A 24,048-nucleotide genomic window follows, 5' to 3' on the forward strand; every position below is an offset into this window, starting at 1 on the left:
TGGAATATCTCAAAACTGCAGTGTGCCAGAGAGGCCAGGCAAGGTACGCAGAACAAACAGCCACAAGAGAATTGAGGCTGAGCTGAAGGGATATGAAATATTATAGAGGTTCAGGTTTATATCTTTCAGTGCAGTGGGCATCATTACATTACTGGTCTATCTTTTCTCTTTTTCTGTTGACATCATTTTGTTGCTTGCTGACTACACTCTAAATGAACCTTCCTAGAAGTTTCATCGCACTCAAGGCAAGTAAATGATCAAAGAACTGTTGGCCTTGCTCGGTGTGTTCTTCATGTTGGTGATTAAGTATTTTATGCCCCTTGGATCACCCCCCCCATCCCCCCACCGGCCCCTTTTTGAAGATGAAGCATGGATAATTGAAAAAGGAAAACAGCACAAAATTGGTATTGTTTCTAAGTGAAACCCTCTAGTCAGCTTGGGCGGAGTAAGGGTCATGAAGGAAAGACAAGGAGAAAATGGAAGGAAGGAATGATGGAAGGCAGAATGAGAAGGAAGTGAGAGCTACAGAAATAGATGGGGAAGAAATGACAAAGAGCTGAATTGTTGAGCGTCTAAACCTGCGCTCACCTTTCCTTGAACCCTCTCCTTCCACCTTCAGGGTCCTATATTCAATGAGCCTTGTGGCTTTTCCAGTTCTAGTCACCCAACCATAATGATCCATCATTGATCCATGACAGAGGGCTTTCGCTCACCACTTAAAGCCACTTATGTGTATGTGTGCTTCTATACGTGTGTGTTCTCGCTGATTTGCAGCACCGAGGATGTTGTCAGGCCCGATCAGGTCCAGACTTGCCTGAGTTTCCCTGGCTTACATTCAGTGTCACTGCTTCTTCCTATAGTGGCACTGCCATTGTACACTTTGCCAAAAAATTAGGGATGGTAGCATAAAAGAACGGATGGTACCAGAACATTCTCTCCAAACACTTAAAGCAGAACCAGCAGAATGGAAAGGAAAGGAGGTGGATTTGTTGCTTTTTTTATTGTGCAGTTCTATCTTTAGTTATTATGTTTCATTGGTACAATACAAGTATCATCTTCTAAATCTGTAACACCTCATCACCCCAGAAAGTTCTCTGTGTACTATAATATTATAATCAATCCAAATGCGTACTTTGAGCAGCGATAAGATGACAAGTTAAACAGTTCTGAACAGTGTCAAGTGAACATTTTTAAATAACAGGGTTTGATTGTGAATTTGCAGTTCGGGATGAAAACGGACACTCCTACTGTTGATCTAACAGTAATGAGGAGACCTCAGTGTGTTCTGATCAATATAGATGTCCCCGGTGCTCTATTATTTTTGCGAGACAACTGCAAGTAGATGGACAAAAGAAATGGAACCCTCACGTAAAATGACTTGGCATCAGATTAGATAAGGCAGTGGCATAAATTCCCATCATGCCCATCATCATTACTATCATCATAATGATACCCTCCATCACTTTTCTATTACACCTTACTGCCATCACTATCAATTATCCCCGCAACCACAAATCACCAGGACAGTGCTCGCACAAATCTCTCACCGGAGTGTTTCCTGAAGAAGATTGAGGTCTAATTGTGTGCGTTGGTGGCAGGGGATATAAAGCAAGAAAAAAATAAAGAAAGAAAAATCAATGCCTTAACTAAAGGAGCAAGTGAATTATTGATGAGGACTATGTAATGGGATCCCAAGTGTCTATTTTTCCCCAACTTGGACTGCTTGCTGCCTAGGCGGCTATAGCTGCAGCCAAAGAAGTAGAAATGAGAAAGGTGCCAAAAACCACCCACTAACATCTCCACAGGCAGATTAGCCGAACCAAATTATCTGGTGCAGTGTGGCCGTGACACTACCAGCAGTGGTGTACGTACACAAGCCCACATGGACTGTATGAATGTATTCCATCAAGTTATCTTACTGCACACATTTTGACACACTGAAAGATACTCTGTTAAGGACATTTACTTACCAACTAATGTAAAATACGCTGTACCTAGCTGCAACTAATGGATGATTTTTATTATTGGAAAAAATAATCAAATGGCCTACTTCCTAGAGCTGAAGGTGGTGTATTTCAGTTCTTTTTTTTTCTCTCAAATAACAGGTATTAAAAATACCAGAGCAATTACTTATCTTTGAGAGCACTTAACCGGCAAATGTTACAGCAGTCAGTGAATATTTTAAAGGTAATGTGTTGTGTAGTGTAGGTAGTGTATTAACGAATTTATATAGACATGTATGTATGTAGACACTGTCGACATAAAATGCTCATCATATATCCAAATCATAAACTAGGACAAGGCAATATATGGAATTAATTCAAGTAATTAAGAATTAGCTTTCTGAAAATTGTACAAAATGCCTCCATCGCAAAATCAAAAATTATTCATCAGCAACATTTCAGACCACAACCTGTTTGTAATATGTTTTTCCAGTCAGATATTGCATAGGTTTAGCAGTGTATTTTTCAGTAATGTCAATATGTAGTATCTTCAGAAGATGTAGCCAGAAATGATTCAATTAAAATCCTTCATAACATTGAAAAAAAAAAAAAATCTTTTTTTTTTTGGGCTACATTGGCCAGATCTATCACAAATAGAGCTCAGCTGTAAGTATAAAACTAGTATAACTCTATGCCTTACTCTAACTTGAGGGTTAAAATGCTATTTTATTGACTGATAAAAGGCTAGAAACCTTGTATTAATGTAAAATTTATGGCTTATAAACTTATAAAAATAAGTTTATTCTGCTGTTTTTCTTATATTCTCAAGCTGACATTTTGGAGCTACAGTACTTTCCACTTTAGACCTTCTCCCCTCTGTCCGTTTGAGGTGGAGAAATCAGACGATGCGCTGTTTACTCACATCAACCGTGCAGTGTTTGTTTTTATGCAAGCAGAGAAGGCAGGCATCACTTCTGCTTGGCTGGAGAAGCGGCAGAAATGAGGAATGTGAATGGGAGGTAAAGAGAAGGAGCGAGCAGGCAGGTGAGACCTGAAAGCTGCCTTTGTGTGGCAGCTGGCAGTAAGAACACTGGCCTTCACTATGAGGTGTTCTCCACACACATGCACTGTACAGGTCGACCAGTTATGGGGGGGGGGGGGGGGGGGGGGGTGTTTGGGAAAAAAAAAAATCAACTGAAAAACCGTTGCAAGTCAGTGAACATAACAAAAAAAGCCTTCTCTCAATTTGAAACGGACATTTCAGTGCCATAAAGCGGCTCATTTTTCCTTCTGCGTTTCCAGATCTCCATTTCAGATGCTAAACACTCTCTTATTTTCTCCTCCGCTGCATCTCAACTGTATCTGGCTCAGGTCAACTGGAGCTTGAAGAGCTTGATAATATCTAGTTCTTTCTGCTGCGCCAAGTTTAACATATCAAGAAAATGGCATTCAGAACTGAGTGCACATATGGGCACATGAATATGCATTTAATTTTATTGTACATATGTATGTACTTAGAGTTGGATGCCCTTTCAGAGTGTACATATTTTTACAGAGTTGTACTTTCTCAGTATTCGCTTTATAGGCTCAAGCTGATGAGAAATTCCGACAGTTTAAAATCGTTTTCTGCCTGTGAAAAGCTGTCCTGCTGATCATACCAAATGGGTATCCCACCTTGATGAAAAAACCCCTGCTGGTGTTCATGTATTTTATGAAATATGTGTGTTTGTTTTTATTATGTATGAATGCTGCATTACATGTCTGTCTAAAATGAAAGGTGAGAGAGGAGGAGGAGGAGGAGGTGTGAGAAGTTTCGTGACTACTTCTTGAATATGTCTCAGTGTTGGTAGTGGAGGGGCAGCTCTGGCCGGGCACTGATCTGTATTCTTGTTTGTTTACTTCTCCCCAGGTGGGGCCCTGCAGACTGTAGCCGTGCCAGGCACCATGAGGCAGCAAGCTCGGCCTGAGAGAGCAAAGAAATCACCCTTTATCATTCTCACCCAGGCTGGGCAGCAGAAGAAATGCACACAAAAACAGGAGAAGCAACTGCAGTGCATGCCACTGCAGAGACAGGCTAACACACCAATCTGAGAATACAGCGGAGAACAAATGGGGAAGACAGGAAGAGACTGAGAGAGCGCAGTCAAACATTGAGATTGCGTCATTCTAAATGGCAAAAGGGACTGGACCACACTCAAAGGCAGTGATGTCCTTGTTAACACATTGTCCTCCATTGGAAGCTCCTTGTTAGAAGTCACAAGTCAGTCCCCTTCCCCTGTGAGGCGACAGAGCTGAGGGGCAGAGGAAACGAAAAGCAGAGGACGAGAGAGAGAGACAGAGCGGGAAAAAAAGAGACTGTGACAGGCCCCCATGCAGGCGCGTAAGAAGTATGTTCTGCTGGGCTTGTGTGCGTGCTGCTGGCTGGTCCTCTTTTACTGGGGTGGAGGGGTCCAGCTACGTCTGCTCCGGCTGCTGACACGGCAGCGTGGGGAGGTGGTCCGCCCCTGGCCCAACTGGACCGACCGGGCCTTCCTGCCCCGCTATGCCCACCTGGACGAGCTCCAGACAGACCCTGGCACCGCAGAGTCGCCCCGCCAGCGGCGACAGGCCTGGTCTGCCATTTATAAGGACAGCCGCTGCCGCATGGAGACCTGCTTTGATTTCTCTCGGTGCCGCCGCAGGGGGAGGGAAGGGTTCAGGGTGTACATATATCCATCAGAGAAAAATGATCATGTCTCAGAAAGCTACAGGAAGATCCTGACATCAATTGCAGAGTCAAGGTACTACACATCAGACCCCCGTGAGGCGTGTCTGTTTGTGCTCGGAATAGACACTTTAGATCGGGACCAGCTGTCAGGACAGTTTGTACCCAATGTTGATGAACGTATCCGTGGTTACCCATTGTGGAATGATGGGCGGAACCACCTGATCTTCAACCTGTACTCAGGCACCTGGCCCAATTACACAGAGGATCTAGGATTCAACATTGGCCAGGCTATTTTAGCCAAAGCCAGCCTAAATACAGAACATTTCAGGCCAGGCTTTGACGTGTCCATCCCACTGTTCTCCAAGGATCACCCCCAAAAGGGTGGGGAGAGGGGATGGTTGGTGCGGAACACGATCCCACCCCGAAGGAAATACTTGCTGATGTTTAAAGGGAAACGATATCTGACAGGCATCGGCTCAGACACTAGAAACGCACTCCATCACATCCACAATGGAAAAGACATTGTGTCGTTGACGACATGCCGCCATGGGAAGGACTGGGAGAAGCACAAAGATGCCCGCTGTGACCATGACAACCTGGAATATGAGAGGTAAGACAGACTTGATGTTGGCCAGTGTTGAGGACAGTTATGAGGTGATGTTCAAATGAGGTGTAAGTCACTTCTCTTTATAGAAAAAGAAGTGTCAAGTGTTGTTTTTTATTGGGAAATTTGCCGCAGTGTTGTTGTGTTTGTCTGCTCATTTGAACTTTACATGCTGTTTTATTGGTCTTTTAGATGTCACTGATTTTCTACAAGCAGTGTCAGTGGCACCAGTGTCTCATTGGTTATTTTTGTCTCTCTTTTGTGGCTTCACAGTTTCAACTGTTTGGGTTTATGATGTTTGGCAGATGCTTTTGAGATCAAAGATTTTACACTCAGACTCGTGTCTCTAGAAATTTAGATTTAGGTCACTACAGACAGTCTTGTATTATTGTACTATTAATATTTAAAGTACAGTTAACAGTAGTTGTAAGTGCGCAACCTGAAATAACAGGCCTTGATCTCTTATTTTACTCGGTGTGAATGAATTTAACGGTACAACAGACAAAATCTTTTTTGATTTTTGCATACACAGTTTGATGCATACACAGTTGTTTCCATGTTTGTGTTTTTGCAAATATTAGACACAGACATAAACACAGCTACAGATAATTAATTAGAGTATAGAAACTGCAGTGCCTAATGAGCCGAAGCAAAGGTCAGTACTACAAATGGCTTTGTAAATTCTAATAAGCCAGAGAGGGAAACAGCTGGTGGGAGTGAGGTGAAAATAAGGTTTTATATTGCTGTTTTTAATGAGATTGTTCATTTTTCATTAATGATTTTACTTGTAAAACTATGTGCTTTTTCTACCCAAGTTCAAAGGTTATTTAGGATTTTAATTAAACGTGGGAGTGTACGAATCTGCAATGTAATGTAATGTAATGTAAAAGTAATGGTATATCAGAACCAATTAATTTATTGTGTGACCTTTGCCAGAGATTGACAACAATTTCTACAGCTTTATTATTTATAGGCTATCATTCCTACTTCAGCCCGGTGTGCTGTGGACTTCTTTTCACAGAGTGGTTTTCAAGAATGCGAGCACCATTGTTGAGTTAATAATGAAAAGCTTTAGGATACACACCCATCTGCCTAATACATGTTGCAGCAGTGGCGGCTTGGTAAACATCATCCTCCCTACTGGCTTATTAGCACTCACATAGTACTTTAAAAAGAGATTTATGCACGTATTCCCAACAATGAATGTCCCCCCTGGGTAAAAAAAAAAAACAAAACAAAAAAAGAGATTATTTGTATTCTCTATGAATTATCTTTTAAAACTAAGAAAATCTTTTTTGTTTTATTTATAGTCTTTTTTTTTTTTTTTTTTTTTTTTTTTTTTGCTAATAGAGCCAAACCTTTCACTATGTACCTGTTTCAAATGTGTAGATATGCTGGTGTTTGGGTCTATCAGCTGATAAGCAAACTCTGAAAGCTGCATATTGGATACTGTTGGTAAAAAGGAGAAAGAAGATTGTTATTCAAAGACAGATAAGAGATGTATTATATTCCAACCTTAACACATAGACTTTTCATCATTTGTATTATTTGGTCCATTTTTTTTTTTTTTTTGTGCCTCTATCTTGAAAGGCATATAATAATACAGTTTACCTGACCCATTTTCAAAAAACACCATTTTTGCCTCATTCTGCTCACATTATCTATTGATATGTGGTTAAGACTGAGAAATAAATCTAACAATCACTATGATTTATTTTCACTTAAAGGAGGAGTAAGCATTTCTGTACTGCTGATATTCCCTCTCCGGTCCTGCAGGTGCTTTGCTCCCCAGAATTATAGATGCACATTTATACATAGACACACACGATGATGTTTTGAGGTAAAATCACAATCCTTGATCTGAATCGCAATTTTGTCACTTCTTATAAGATACAGGCAGGTTACAGCCAAACATGTTTTTGTAGTTTCTTCTGGTTTCTAGAAGTTCAGGCTGTATGCAATAGCTTTTTTTGTTGTCACTGACTAGAAACTCTGCATTTTTGCAGAATTTGGCACCAACATTATCATAATATTGGCAATATTTAAATGAAGTAAAGAAATATATCCACATTTTTGTGTTTTGTGTACATGCAACTTTGATGTTTTCATCAATGACCTAGACTGCAGTGGTCCATTTTTACCCTGCCCTTCGAAGGGGAGGCAAGGGGTATTGTTTTTGGTTCAGTTTGTTTGTTTCTTTGTTTGTTAACACTCTAGCAGCAAAACCATTAATTGAATTTATACCAGATTGGGTTTATAGATTGCCAGTGACTCAGAATAGATCTGATTACATTTTGGGAACAGTGGGTCAAAGTTAAAACCTTTTATGAACTATTTAAATCTTTTTTTGTCCATTTACCTATGACGGACAACATTTCAAATGTCTGTAGTAGCAAAACAATTGGTTGAATTCATACCAAATTGGGTTCATAGATTGCCAGTGACCCAGAATTGATCTGATTACATTTTGGTAGAAGTAGGTCAAACTTCAAGTTTTTTAAGAATTTTTTAAATCTTTTTTTTTCTCCCATTTACTTATAATGGGCGGAATTTCACATGTCTATAAAAATATCAATTTTGTTTCAATTTACTTCAAACTTGTCACATATATAGAAGCAACTGATAGGCTGACATCACCACGTGCATAGACATAATGACATCAGCTGGACTGACGCCAAAATAAACTAGAATACGTGTGAGGGGCGGGGTTTGTTGTGTCTGGCACCACTTGTTAATTTATGACGCATCAATAATCTTTTCACACTAGCATAACTATTACACATGTGTGTAAACCAGGTTCACCGCATGTCAGACTTCTGAAGCCAGACCTGCAGTGGATGTACTTAAGTTATTCTTGATCACGATTTCTACACCAACGACAAAGTGAAATGTTACACAAACTCTACAAGTTAATCCAGACTGAAACTGAACACTAAGGTATTGCTTTAAATAGAGTGAAATAAACATGGTAGCCTAGCAACCTGTGCTAACATAAGTAAACCCTTAAGAGTCTACAGTATACCATAGGACAATTTTAAGTGAACGTTAGCTAAGTAGAAAAGTTTTGGACGCACTATTATTTATTTTTTAGTTACATGATCCATACAGTCACTCTTAGAAGAAGGTCATACGCCAGATTAAGATAGATGATGATTATGATGATGATGTGAGATGGTGAGCTCTGGTTAGACATAATTGCACAAACCTGAACACCACTATTGTTAAAAGACTAGAATAGTGCGGTATTCATTGGTCAAACCCACTTTGGCTATAGTTCCTTGAATCCCTAAAACTAAATGTCAGTCTCGGATCCGGCAAAACATGACTTTTTCCCATTTTCAAAGCCAATTCTACAAACCCTATATTTTCTTTTCAGCGCATACAGTCGGGACAGTTAGTGAACGGACCACAAGGAGATATTCGCTGAATCTGACAGAAAAGTGTATTGGATTCAAATCCCTTACTCCACCTTCAACTTTTATTTTGCTTTAAAGTCTCTAAAGTTGAAGCGCTGACAGAGCTCCTCATTATAAAGTCTGTTCTTGACAAGAGTCGGACAGTCTGACGGTGCAGAACCTTCACAGACAGGCGTGAATTTCAACGGGAGAACAAAAAAAAAAACAAAAAACAAAAAAACCCGGATAAGTCAAAGAATGAGAATAAGAAGTCGGAGCGCGCCAATACGTCTGTTAAACTGACTCCTCTGCTGACACCGGTGAAATGAAGTGATATTGCTTTAAAACTTTTTGCGGTTTTTAGATGCAGTGACTGGGCCCAGAAAAACTAACTTTAAAAGTGAACACACAGTAGTACAGCCTTTCAAATCGTATTTTCTAAAACAATACAATATGACTTTTCACGTATCTTTTTTAGTCCAGCATCAGCAGTTTGGGATGGTTCCGATCCAAGCATGCTCTGTGTTACCTACGTGTTTACTTTGGGGTGGGCGGCAAAGGGACGGAGCTGCTCAGCACTGAATGAATGAGCTCATTTATTCCACACAGCCCGTTACTCAGACACCTGGGTGGGCAGTCGGGGGGTGGGGTGGGGGGTCGACCCGTCCCATGTGGTATTTAGCGGTAGATTCGAATACTGCAACAGGCTCTGAGGGTAGGAGGGTGTTAATGAGTGAGGGGACATGAGAGACAGCTGCTGATTGAAAGAAAAACACAAAAGGCGTGATGATTTTTTTTTTTTTTTCTCCTTCGGTGCCCTTTTGTACAAGGTCTCTTTTCTCTATAAATGGGAGCCTTTTAGCCCCGGAGAGAAAGGTGTGAAGAAGGGATGCAAAAAAGGTAGTGAGGGTTGTGTATCCCCCTTTTTAGATTTTATGAATGTGTTTTTATGGGGGAGACGAGAATGGTGGAGGTGTTTTTTTTTTTTTAGGTAAGAACATGAGAACTGTGGTGACTTTGGAACTGAAATGAATAAATGAGACTGAAAAGGAGGGGAATCATCCAACTGTAGGAGTAAATTTTCAGAAAACTAAATGTTTTTTTGGCCAGGATGAGACACACACATACAGACACACACACACACACACACACACACACACACAACAAACACAGAGTTGCACCTACTTATTACTGTGGTTCATTCTTCTCTTATTCATCTACACAAAGAAAAGGAAATCCAGAATTTTTAAAAAACTTGTAAAGCAAAAAATTATCTACTTAGACTCCTCGTAAGAAGATAAGATTTGATATTAAATCCATCAGGCCTAGAATATGAGAACAGTGGTGACTCTGGAACTGAAATGAATAAATGAGACTGAAAAAGAGGGGAATCATCCAACTGTAGGAGTAAATTTTCAGAAAAATAAATGTTTTTTTGGCCAGGATGACACACATACACACACAGTTACACCTACCTATTATTGTGGTTCATTCTTCTCTTATTCATCTACACATAAAAAAAGGAAATCTTTTTTAACTTTTAATGCAAAAAATTATCTACTTAGACTTCTCATAAGAAGATAGGATTTGATATTAAATCCATCAGGCCTAGAATATGAGAACAGTGGTGACTTTGGAACTGAAATGAATAAATGAGACTGAAAAAGAGGGGAATCATCCAACTGTAGGAGTAAATTTTCAGAAAAAATAAATGTTTTCTTTGGCCAGGTTGATACACATTAAGTTATAACTACCTGCCTGTTATTGTGGTTCATTCTCCTATTATTCATCTACACATAAAAAAAGGAATTTTTTTTTTTTAACTTTTAATGCAAAAAATGATCTACTTAGACTCCTCATAAGAAGATAAGATTTGATATTCAATCCATCAGGCCTAGAACATGACAACAGTGGTGATTCTGGAATGGAAATGAATAAATGAGACTGAAAAGGAGGGGAATCATCCAACTGTAGGAGTAAATTTTCAGAAAAATAAATGTTTTCTTTGGCCAGGATGACACACATACACACACAGTTAAATCTCCCTGTTATTGTGGTTCGTTCTCCTTCTATTATCCATCTACACGTAAAAAAGGAAATCCAGATTTTTTTTTAAAAACTTCTAATGCAAAAAATTATCTACTTAGACTTCTCATAAGAAGATAGGATTTGATATTAAATCCATCAGGCCTAGGACATGAGAACAGTGGTGACTTTGGAATGGAAATGAATAAATCAGACTGAAAAGGAGGTGAATCATCCAGCTGCAGGGGCAAATTTCTTGCCTATTGTTGTGGTACATTCTCCCTTTCTTACTGATCTTTACACATAAATAAGTGTATACAGAAATATATCACTATTAAGGCAAAAAAAAAGTAATCTAGTGAACCTTCTTATACTAACTTCAGGTCTGATAATAAATACATCAGGTTGAGCATAATCTCGGAGAGTTACTGCATTCTATTCTAACAAAAGCATGTGCATAATGTCCTTATTCCAGTTCTAAATACTGAATGGCTAATAGGAAGGAAAGAAAGGTATGAGGAAGGGGTGCAGGAAAGTTAGTAATAGTTGTGCATCCCTTTGTATCCCAAGTGAATGAATATTTATGGGGATGACAAGAAATATGTTTGTTTTTTTTTTTAGGGAAGACGTTGGAACTGAAATGAATAAATCAGATTAAACATAACGGGACTCATTCAACTGCAAGAACAGATTTCTGGAAAAAAAAAAAAAAAGCATGTTTTGGTGAGGATGACACACACACAGTATCACCCAGCCAGCTTTCTGTTATTGTGGTAGACCCCCCCCCCCATTCATCCTTACACATAATCTTTACAGTTCTTAATTAGAAATGCAAAAAAAAAATGTAATTATCACAACAAGATCTGATATTAAATCCGTCAAGCTGAGCATCATCTTGGAGAGCTACAGTGTTGTATTCCACTGAAAGCATGTCCATAAAGTCTGTATGCCAGTTCTACATACTGCATTGAAATAATCCACTCGGCTAATAAGGTTATAAAACTTTACAGTGAGAACTTTGTGTTACACAACAGCTCTTTTCACACCTACAGTCGTGGAAAGAATTATGAGACCACCCCTTGTTTTCCTTCAACTTATTGTTCATTTTAATGCCTGGTACAACTAAAGGTACATTTGTTTGGACAAATACAATGAGAGCAACAAAAATAGCTCCTAATAGTTGAATTTCAGAGCTGATATCTATCCATTTAACATGTTTTCTTGATAATAACCAAAATCATTTAAGTTCTTACATCAATAGCTGTGGCAAAAACAGTGCGTTTAGGCATCCCATGTTTTCTTTTCTGTCTGTTTTAGTCACATGATACACACAGGAGTTAGTACTTGTTTGCGTAACTATTGTTTTTGATGACTTTTGATGGTCTAATAGTTTTTTCCACGACTGTATACAACAGGGCAAAATCAGATATCTGTTGTGAGAAAATATTTTAGTATAATATGTGACCAAAACAAGTAGCATGACAAGTGTATATTTGATAACCATAGCAGCACAATTTGTAAAATTTATGTTTTTTCTGTTTTATTTTAACACTTTCCAACATTCTTTATTCTTCTTCCTTCTTTTTGTTACTGCGCCAAACCCCCATGCATCTGAGAAGCAACTACACCAGTGATAACAGGAGTGTGTGTGATGTTGGTTGAGGCGATCACTACTCTAAAGGCTTGAGATTGTGTGTGTGTGTGAGGCTGTGTCATAGGCAATGAGGCTCTTAGAAGGTGGCACCAGGTTAATGAGCGCTTGCATCTGGTACACCAACAGATTAGCCCTGAGGGACCTGGACAAGACAGCAACAAACGGACAAAGGGCAAGACGAGGAGGAGCGAGAGAGGGAGGCGAGGGCGGGGGGAGGGGGGGCTTAAACACACAGATCAATAGGCAATTGTGACATCATTTTACTCTGCAAAATAAGAGCTGCTATATCCCCTCCTTACTAACAGTGAATCGTGCAGGAAAATAGTTGTGTATAAGGTAATATATACTTAAATTATGGGGTAAACCTCCAGTCAACATGCAATCCTATACTCTGTACTCCAAAAAAAAAAAAAAAACATCCCTAAGGGGAGCGAGTGGAATTTAATTTTTTGCTAAAGCTGCTTTTTAGGTTTTATTTATTTTTTCCCTATTTATTTATTTATTTATTTATTTGACTGCTTAGCGATTTTATAAAGCAGCGATAATGTTTCTATGGTTGTTAGAAAATTGATTTTAAATAGATTATTCGTGTAACTTTGTCTGCTGTAATGTCATTTTACTCTTTTAAAATAAGAAGAAAAAAATAGTGAATAGGACCTTGAAGAAAATCTCATTTATTTCAACCATGGGCTGAAAAGTGCCAGAAATTACTATGTATTTTGACTAAAATTTACTTAGGGGGTCAAATGAGTGGCCATTTTTGTCAAAAAAAAAAAAAAGTTGTAAGGAATGCATAGAACTGTGTTGAAATAATGCTAATACATTTGTGCACAGACTACTGATATTATTTGACAGTGGAAACTATATTTTCAGAAATATTGGATTTGGAATAGCACGTGTATGTGAAAACTTTTGCTGGTGGACGGACGTGACATTACCCATGATGCTCTGGTCAGTACCAGTACTTTATTAGTAATAAACTTATAAACTTACTATTGCTAATTATTCTCTTATTCATAAATGTTAGTATTGTGGATCTAAAACAATAACAGCTGACACAAAAACACAAAATGTGTCAGTGGACGGATGTGACATGGTTGTTACAGATCCCATCATACTGATGCTCAGCAGCCATGTCACCGTTTACACTAATGATCCCTGTGCAAAAACTAGGATCAGAATTATTTATTGTATAGTTTATCATCATACTAAAGAGTAAATAACAATCTAGAATTGTTATTTCTTTATAAAAATGCTTATTATTAGAAAACTGTTGATTTAAAAAGTGACGTGTGACATTCTTAATGTATGTATTGGCGTAACATAAGCAGGATGGATCAGCACCATACTCCATATTGAACCTGTAAAAAAAACATGATATGTAATATATAATCTTGTAAGAAAAACTGGGGAATCTAAAAGAATAGAATATTTGTTTTTCAGGTAAATTCAGTTCAAATATAACTTGGCCATTTGTGACATGAAAATATAAGATTAATTGTGATGAAATTGGACATTTTTGAGCTGAAAACATAGTTCATATGACCATCAACATGTTGCAACAGAACTGAAATCCTGTCAATTTGCATAACTTGCATTTACCAACACAAAGTTCCTTTGGGAATTCACTTATATTGATTTCTTATGCACAAAGACAGAAATAAGACCTCTAAGCAAATTTTAGCTGATATTATATATTTTTTGGGGGGTGGGGGTGGGTGTAATGGATTGGTGTTAATGTTGAAGAGTGTGGATGTGAGGATATGCTAGTATTATGGATGATAGGAACAAAAAACAGCATAAAGTAAGAAGGAGACGAGTTAGAGGTAGGACATACTAATACCCAAGGCAATAAATGGAGCAAGAATGATATAAAGGAAGAAAAGGAGAATGTCATGTGATAAAGATTACAAAAAAAAAGTAACAGGAAAAAGACTGAGGGATACCGCGGGCAACTCGAGGAAAAAAGAGGAATGAGACGGGGCAAAAGGGAGGGTGACAGAGGGGGAAGAGAGATAGAGGTAGGGAGAAAGGGAGTTGGAAAAGAGGGGATACTTGAAGGCAAAGGAGAAGCTGTACTGCAGCTTAATGGCCTAGTTTCCCTCACTTTAGAGAGTTCTCTAAGAAAGGGAAGAGAAACGTGCTTTGTACAGTGAATGTAAATGAGCAAGAGTGTGAAAAACAGAGCGATGGATGACAGACGGGGATGTTTTTAGCAGATACAAAAGGTACCGCAGAAAACACACAGTTCTCAGGTTCTATTTGGACCATCAAAGACCCGGCTGTGTCTGTTGAGTAAAGGCTGAACAAAGCGTACGGAACGGCGAAAAGTGAGGAGAGGATGTGTAATGGCAAAACGCTGTACCTCTCTGTTTGTCTTAAGTGGTTCCGATGAAAATGGCCTGAGTGTGTAAGGGGGTGGGTCATTACTCATGACCCTCCTTGAAGGAGCTCAAGGTTGCTGAAAGAGAAAGAGTGAGCAATCAGACTTTAAAACCTGGGTAACAGTACGGGATGGACGCAGCATACTAATCAGACAAAACACAAATGAAGCACTGCAAGAGAGGACGATTTAACAGTATATTGGCTACATTTAAAGTTAAAAGACACTGCTTTGGAAATGCTCTCATGCATATGTAATCCGAATGGGATATGTGCAAACTTTTTTTTTTTTTTCCCTAGTCATGTTCATGTAAAATCAGAATAATGATTCGTATGAGTTTGCAGTGTGGTGTGTGAAAAATGAATCGGCATCGTTATCTGCAGGCGCACATGTATTCCTTAGTACTTAGTTACGACGAACACATTTTAGATTAATATATGGGTGTGTACGTGCAGTTGTGTGTGCGCGCGTGTATTTCTGGATTTGTAAACGTTCTGCGAATATGTGCGAATTTGGCAAACCAAATAAGAACGCTGTAGCTCACTGTAATTAGGGCCTGTGAAATTGTACCTCTGAAGATGCTGCGGTCTGTGTGTGTGTGCGCGTGTGGTTTGTGTATCCCATCTCTGCTGTCTCTGTTTAGAATACTTGGAAATAAGAGGCAGCCTTGTGTTTCTCTGGCACTTGTACGCTCCATCCTCCATTCTTTTCCCTCTCTCCAGCTCGATCCCACACAAACGTCTCCTCCACTCTCTGTACTTTTGTGAAGCCTGGTCAAATATAGTTATAAAATCACGATGTAGCTTCCAATGCAGCAAAGATTATAAAAAGAAAAATTAAAGTGATGTGAAACACTGCGGATCAGTGCTGGTGATAATGTGCGTAAAAATCGACAAATGTGTTTTGTAGGTTAAAATAGGTTGACTTGTTACTTCCTGTTAGAAGATCTTTTTGAGGCATCCCACTCATTTCATGACACGGTTGTAGTTTTGGTATTATAGGATTTTACCTCGTGAAATATGTCTAAAAATTAAAGGGGTCATATTTTGTTAAACCCACTTTTATTAGTCTTTGGTTCATTTATTTGTGTATTTGGACCCTAATAGTTCCAAAAGTTTGAATTTGAACCCTCCAGGTGCTGCAAAGCTATCTTTATATTCATTTTGGCAAAAATTGAGTGGATTTCTGCAACCTGTTTTAATTCCTGCTTAGTTTGTTATGCTATAACTAGTTGTGTTGCGACATTTGCACATATAAGGTCAAGACTTCTGACGAACATTTCTTCAAGTATGAAATAATTATCAGCAGCAGCGGTTGTAGTACATACTGAAAATATGTCCAAACTTCGAGCCAGTTACCTAAAATGTTCAGTTGTTGGTTGAATGGGACAGAGCAGCACAGCCAACAACCTGGAAGGGGTGGGGCGTGAAGTGGCTCATTTACATTTAAAGGGCCAGCGCTCAAAATGACCTTTCTAGTGTCATTACTCAGAAATAGGGTTGAAAATGGACCTGTGGAGTTGAATTAATGAAGAATTCAGACCCAAGCAGAGCATTTATAGTTTATGTAGACCACAGGGAAATGTTTGAAAACGCATAATTCCATTTTAAAAAACCTAAATATCACTCCTTTAATGTTATTGTCTCTAAACAGAGGTGTTTAGTCCACCTCTGCATTAGTCAGATTCTGCCAAACCTCATTCATTTTCTGACTCCTGAAGCTAAAGTTGTTTCATTGCTCTATTATCAACCACTAGACTCCAGTGATGTTCCCTTGTAAAACTAATTCATTTGTTTTTAAGATTTGACTCCTGAGTAGCGTGATAAAACACCAAAGTGGCACAACACCACAGGCTGCAAAATAGTCTTTTTTTTGTGAGGGAACTCCCTTAAGTTTAAGAGCGCTTCAAAGCTTGAGTTTGCTGAGGGAAAGGATTGTATGATGGCATGAAAAATCTGAAACGACATTCTCGATTTAGCATACATGAAAATGGACATAAATTTTTAGGAGGGCTGTCATTAGGTGGTAAAACTACTGCAAAAACCCAAACTAACCTGATACAGCCCCATATAATTCTGCATAAAAGTCTTGTGATTCTCTGTTATACAAGTGTCCTTGAACTACTCCACACCTGGACATTCAGACACTGATCACCTCGTGATGTTGGCACTAACACTGATATTTTTCTAAATGGATGTTTTATTCCTCTATTTTGTTAAAAATTGTTATCTTTATTATACAAATATTGCAAAAAAAACAATACTCAGACAAATCACTGTTTCTGTTGGACTTGTGTCGATCACTGTAGTTAATATTGGATACAACAGAGTCTTTAATCTGTCATGAAGGTGAGCAGAAACAATAAGTTAAGTTGTAAACCTAAGTACTGGTTGGGGTTTAAGTGCATTCTTTACATGATGTGGATTTTTCCATAATGCAGGTCCTGTTCATCTTCCAATGGTATCTGTGCTGACCTCTATCTACTGCAGGTCATACACTTATTTATACACCAGGATTTAATGTTTCAGGTGTAGTTTCATTACAAAAAGCAGTAATAAACGAGAGCAACATGGGATGTGACACTATAGCCCCTTTTACACAGCACTTCTGTTCTGGGAATATTTCACCTTTATTCCAGAACGACGTCTCTGTAAACAAAATGGTGGGATCATTTGGTCCCACCTCTGTCACCGTGATAAAGGTGGAATCATGATTCCGGAATGCTATGTAAAAGGAACACGTCTCGTTTCACATCCAAGGTGTGACGTTTTGATGAACTATAGAGGGTATGCACGTGACGTCACCGCTAGCGGAAGTCACCGCGGTTCCGCCCACTGAATGGCAGAAAGAGGGAGATGAGTAGCAGCTTTGGCTTGAATACTGCGAAAATTTTAGAACAATCTAAAAAAAATGGGGAAGAGCTGTTGTGCCATTGATCGCACAAATAGGTTTAAAAAGCACTCGAAGCAATAGTTTTAGTGGCGACCTAAAGCCAAAGACAGAAGAAGCAGATGGATTGCTGCAATTCGTAGAAATAACTGGAATCCAGGCAACAAAACCTGGATTCGTGTCAGGTGACATTAATTTATGCTGTATTCTTGCGTAAAATCATACCTTAAATTATATATCATTTTGGCTAATGTTATTTCTTAGTAAAGCTCTTAATGTTAGCATCTGTCATTTAGTTCTATATTTCATAACTGAAACGTTTGTGTCTTCAGTTGTGTGATTCTGAACCTTGTGTTCTACATAATTTGTAAACTAGTTTAAACTGAGGCTAACCTAGTTTTCCAAACAAGGGGGTACTCTAGTACAAAGCTGTTGGATCTGTGTTGTATCAAGTATTTGATGTTAACTCTACTTAAATCTCCACAGTACCAGTCGATCATCCACTCACTTGGGTCAATACTAAGGGTTCACCTCCAGTAAATCAGTAGTGAACTGTGAGCACTACTGCTGGGCCTTTACCTTGGCAATCACTGCCACAAGTGTTTGCTCCTGAAGGATTCTGTTGGGTTTCTGTAAATTGGCTTAGAGTCTGGTTTTGACCAACTCTATATATAAAGTGTCATGAGATAACTTATGATCTGGCGCTATATAAACAAAATTTGATTGATTGTGGGACTTGATTGGTTTTCCCTTGTAAGTCGCTTTGGAAAAAAGCGTCTGCCAAATGCATAAACATAAACATAAGAAAATACGTCTGCACTGACAGAAAACCTCAAAAACAATAGTATGTTGAATTGAAAGCACTCACCAGCTTGAATCCTCTAATTAACGATGACGAGGATGTCAACAACTCTGTCTTTTGTATGCTTTCAGGCTTTGCATTGTGGATTTTCCTGGCGTTGAAATCAGGTTCATATAAATGTCAGGATACGTGATTTCCGGCCACATATCAATGTCCGTAGACCACTTGTTGTTTGGTAGCTTGTATGGATCCATGTCCAGTTGTGTTTAATTTCATGTTATATTCCACATTTTTCCTGGTCTCGCTGTAGTTACTGCTATGCTCCGCCATGTTGAGCCGGTTTGTTTTTGCCACTCGGTCTGACTTAGAGGGGCGTGGCCCAGAGGGGAAGTGACGTATGTGCATTCCCTCTATTGCGTGTGCGACCCCAGCAGTGGGGGATTTAAAAATGAGTGTGGCTGTCTACAGTTCACAAACATATCAACATGACCAGAAAGATGTTGAACTGAGGAGACGCCGAGATACGTGAGCTGTTGTCACTTCAGGCGGAGGACTCTATCCATGCTAACATTATTGGAACGGTGAAAGATGGAACACCACAATGCTCGGGGTATTTCCGATGTGCAAGTTATACGTCACACTTTTCACTGTGCTGTGTCACCGCCCCTTTGATTCCGGAATGCAGGTCTGCTGTGTAAAAGTCCAGCCTGTCTCACCTCTGTTACTCCTTGGACTCGGCTGTGGAAATCAGTCAATGGTGTCAAAAAGGTGGGATCAACATCTCACCTTTTTTCCGGGATCTCTTGTAAAAGTGGCTTATGTTTTCCAATGCCTCTGTCTTCCCTGCCCACACACTTTGTAAAAATCTTAACTTTGGAAACTGTTTTTAAAAGTTTCAGTTTTTGCAAAAGCTAAAAATCTGTTTACATGTGGAAGAGACGCCCAAATGTGGACAAAAACATCCTTGGAGCCAAATATCCGCATTAGTGTAGATGGGGCATCGGTCTCAGCTGCTTTTCGACTTTAACAATTTTCAGAATCATGCAGTGGGTGGTTCTGGACTAAGTATAGTTGTACTTTAAATTAATCTTCTGGCTCACTAACAGATTGAGGTGTTTTTAAAGCTTCCCTAATCTGTGCATGTGGTATGGATATCATTTCTAGTAATAAACCCACAGAGAATTATTGCCCCTCTGTTGTCCCATCAGCTCACAGACTTAATGTAGCTTTTCAGCATGTTTCATTTCATTGTCTTTCTTTTATGACCCACAATTTACTGTTTTGGTTGGTCTCATAGCAGTGATTTCACCAGCTGTTATCAGTGTAAAAGCTGTGATGAAACCATTAAAAACTGTTGTTAAATGGGGAAAAGGTTTTGAGGTTTTTTCCTGTAAAATGTTGTGACATATAACAGTGGATCTTGAGGCTAAAGTGCTGGTACATGGTATGAAGATTAGTAGGATTGAATCTATTCATTATTATAGTGCAACAATGTTGTTATTCAGACCATATTTTATGTTCCACTGTCTTTTTTCATTTATTTATACAAGATATTTAAAAAAAAATTACTTGACACATTTCTTTTACCAAGCATTAATTTGTAAGGCTTTCAGTCTGATCTGGATTTGATATTCCAGCTTTCACATTTTATTGTTTTAGCCACAATCAGAAACGAACAGAAAGACTGGGAGAGAAAATCTTTCTTTCAATTCCAAAAGGCTTGTCTGCAGGGTCAAAGATTCAATTTAACTTCACTTCAAGTGATGGGAATGATGTCTTTGGCTGCAACATGCAGTTGGATGAGGCTTCAGTGTTGGCAGAGGTTCATGTTCTCTGACTCTTCTACTGCTGCTTCCCAAACTGCTCATGTGAAAGGCTGAAAAACCACAGCATTCATTCCTTAGTCTTGTGAAAATGTTGTATTCTTGGTCAAAAACAAGCCACTCACAACCCTCCTTGTCATTTCTTGCGAATTTTTTTGCGGTCAGTTCATCTGCCCCTTATTGTTTTGTCAACAGCTGCTCCCTGTTCGATTTTGAGTCATACTTGTAGCCTCCCACTTCCTTAAATGCTTCTATTTCAGTTTGAGCTTCTCGTCAGTCTAGCTCCTCTATTTTTCAGAATTGGTTATAATTTATCTGTCTAGTCTGAGAGCGTTCACTGTGACAAAAGCTTGTTATTTAGAAGTCATACTGGCAAAACCAATGACACTGGAGCCCCACCGCAACATGGGGCAATCAAGGTCTCAGTGGATTAGTGTTGCAAAGCTCTGGAAAACTCCAACAATGTTTTTAGTACACAAACAAAATCAGAAAATGTCTCATGCCCAAATGATGGCTACCACACCCAGACACTACCTTTAGAGGATTTAAATTTAATCCTTCCTTTTAAAACAACTGCAAACACAGCACATGAAATATAATGGAAGTCGACACAATGTGTATCCATGCACATAGATTTTCATTTTCCCTCAGTTTACACATTTAACTCACTCTTTCCCATGATCCTTCTGCATAACCTATCTCCAAAAACTTTCTACCAAGTTTCTGTCCCTTCTCTGTCGCATTTTTTCTAAGTGCAAACAGTCAACTCCAAGCCTTCTACCATCTCTCAGACTTCCAATATGAATAATTTATCAACAGGCCGCGCTTCTTCATGAAGACTTTTTTTTACAGCACAGCTGTGTCTGTAGTGTTACACACAATTGTCCTGCACGCCATTGTGTTGGCTACATGCACATGAATGCTCACAAACGCTGACAAACAGTCCCCTCCTTTGTCTCACTAGCTAATGTATGCATTCCTGCTCTTGCGCTCCCATCATCCCCAGTGCTCAACCTTCTTTGCATGTTTTCATGATTTGGACATCATGTGAAAGGTCTTACAGTATATGGGCCTACACTTGTCAGATGTGGTTTCATCTAATCTGATCCAGAACTGTCATTCCTGGAGTCTATACCACATGTCATCCATCCTAAGAAAGTATGGTTGCATTCAGTTACGGAGAAACTGATGTAATGAATTAATAACTAATTAGAACAATGTTTGGTTACCTAGTGAGTGGTACTTTTGACTCATTTCATACTAGGATTGGTTGATTTTGGATCTTGATCAATCCTCATTTGTCATATGATCTGCTTTTCAGATGGATTGTACAGATTGCATCATTAAAACAATAGATGACAGCACTGTCAAAACATTCTTACTGAGCTTACATTTGTTTGTAGCATTACTCTTGCTAGCACTGGTTGCTAGGCTAGTGACCTTATTCCAGTCTGCCAGGGCATTTGATTTTTCTCTCAGCATTGCACAGGTTTCTGCTATCATCAAAACACTTGTATAAAGAGATTAATTCTCCTGCCTTTAACCAAAGTGCTGGTAAAAATCTGTAATTGGTACTAGAGCACCTTCAATGGCAGCTCACTGCTTCTAATGTGCTAAGTGCTAATTCTAGGGGCTGTTTGTATTAAATATGAGTAAGATGCAGAGACCAAACTCACAGACAGTGATAATAAAGTGAGTCCTAGAATTGATTTTGCAGTGGCTTCCAAGAGAAGTTTTCTCTACATTTAACCTTTAGTGAGGATTTTATTATGATTTATCCCATGTCTCTGTCTTCCCTGCCCAAACACTTTGTAAAAGACATTGGAAAACATAAGCCACTTTTACACAGAGATCCCAGAAAAAAGGTGAGATGGTGATCCCACCTTTTTTCCACCATTGACTGACTTCCACAGCCAAGCCAAAGTAGTAACAGAGGTGAGACAGGATGGACTTTTACACAGCGGACCTGCATTCCGGAATCAAAGGGGCGATGACACAGCACGGTCTCTGGTGTGACGTATAATTTGCACGTCGGACATACCCCGAGCATAGTAGTGTTGCTAACCTCTCCAGGGGATAATATTGTAATAAATCATGATAAATCCCTCACTAAAGGTTAAATGTAGAGAATACTTCTTTTGGAAGCCACTGCAAAATCAATTCTAGGACTCACTTTATTATCACTGTCTGTAAGTTTGGTCTCTGCATCTTACTCATATTAATACAAACAGCACCTAAAATTAGCATTAGCACTTAGCACGTTAGAAGCGGTGAGCTGCCATTCAAGGTGCTCTTGGACCAATTTCAGATTTTTACCAGCACTTTGGTTAAAGGCAGGAGAATTAATTTCTTTATACAAGTGTTTAGATGATAGCAGAAACCTGTGCAATGCTGAGAGAAAAAGCAAAGGTCCTGGCAGAGGGGGATAAAGTCACTAGCCTAGCAACCAGTGCTAGCAAGAGTACATTTAACCTTTAGTGAGGGATTTATCATGATTTATTATAATATTATCCTCTGCATGTTGCATTGAAAACCAGGTATTTTTCTGTATTTGATTTGGTGATCATGTAGATGTTCATAAAAGCTCAGTGTAAATTCAATGGTTATTATATCAAAACAGAGAAAACTGATGAAAAAGTGACCTTTTCATACAGAAAACAAATATTTGCAACCACTGTCATTCATCAAATGACATAGGTTCCATTTGTGAATCGATGTTATAGAACATGACAGTGTTTCCATCTTCATTATGTAGCCTGTGAACATCCAAATAGGTCATATCTGTTGTCCATGAAAAGATGAGAAACCGCATTTTACCTTATGTACATGTGTTGATAGGATTAGTGGTTCAGACGATATTAAACATTTTAGATCAGCAGATGATGTGTTCACCAGTGGATATTTAAATCTTTAAGGGTTAACTTCAGCATCTGTTCATACTAAACTGTTTGAGTTTAGTCCACGTTAACTGTATAGTTTGTTTGCCTAAAATGTTGTTTTGCCGCTGATGAAGAAAAACATAAAATAATTACCGAAATTCTGTCAGCTGTGAGCCTGATTTACACAAATCCTTTACAGTTATGCTAAAGTGTGAAAACATTTTGGATTCATTATAAAACTCTGATGGGAACAATTAGGCTGCAGCAGTCTAGGTGATTAATAGAAACACACGCAGGTGTATACAGGAAAATATCACCTAGTGTTTACTTCATCTAGATAATGTCAATATTGTAGTAATGATAATAAATATTCATTAATTTTCTGCATTTTCTATGCCCTGGAAGTGTCACCGGGTCAACACAGAGCTGACATATACAGATGAATAAGCATTTACACTCATTCACATCTACAGGGAATTTAGATTGACTAATGAACGTATTAAGGTGCATGTCTTTGGACAGTAGGAGGATGCTGGAGTACCTGAAGAGAACCCACATAGATATGGGGAGAACAGCCAACACTGGGTTCAAACCTAGGATCTCATGCTCGATAGTAAATATAATAAATAATACAAATAAAATAATGCAAAAATGTATTTCTAGTCAGACAACAACAATAAAAAGCAATCAGACACATCCAGAAATGAGAGAAAACTAGAGGAAGTCTTTACGTTTTCTTGTAATTTTTCTCCATTTAATAACCTGTGATGGAATATAGAATTCAGTGCTCTAACAACAGCTAAAATAAGACTTTAATCTAAAGTATGAATCGCTTGTCTACTGAACACAGCTGAAGGCATTAGTTTGACGCAGAATAAGCTTTTTTTAGACACAGATATGTGTAAAATAAATCAAAAATGATATCCTTGTGATCACCGAACAAA

General features: G+C 38.8%; 1 protein-coding gene across 2 annotated transcripts in view; it reads left to right on the forward strand.

Annotated features, from left to right (window-relative positions):
* ext1c (exostoses (multiple) 1c) overlaps positions 1 to 24,048 on the forward strand; it is a 163,529-nt gene that overhangs the window by 7,666 nt on the left and 131,815 nt on the right. For both annotated transcript variants that reach the window (XM_030147590.1, XM_030147589.1), the window contains exon 2: positions 3,853 to 5,260. In XM_030147590.1, coding sequence (XP_030003450.1) covers positions 4,314 to 5,260 — 947 coding nt within the window. In that variant the 5' untranslated portion in view covers positions 3,853 to 4,313. The remainder of the gene's footprint in view (positions 1 to 3,852; positions 5,261 to 24,048) is intronic.

The sequence above is a fragment of the Sphaeramia orbicularis genome, chromosome 11 (genome assembly GCF_902148855.1).
Source record: "Sphaeramia orbicularis chromosome 11, fSphaOr1.1, whole genome shotgun sequence".
Classification (NCBI taxonomy): domain Eukaryota; kingdom Metazoa; phylum Chordata; class Actinopteri; order Kurtiformes; family Apogonidae; genus Sphaeramia; species Sphaeramia orbicularis.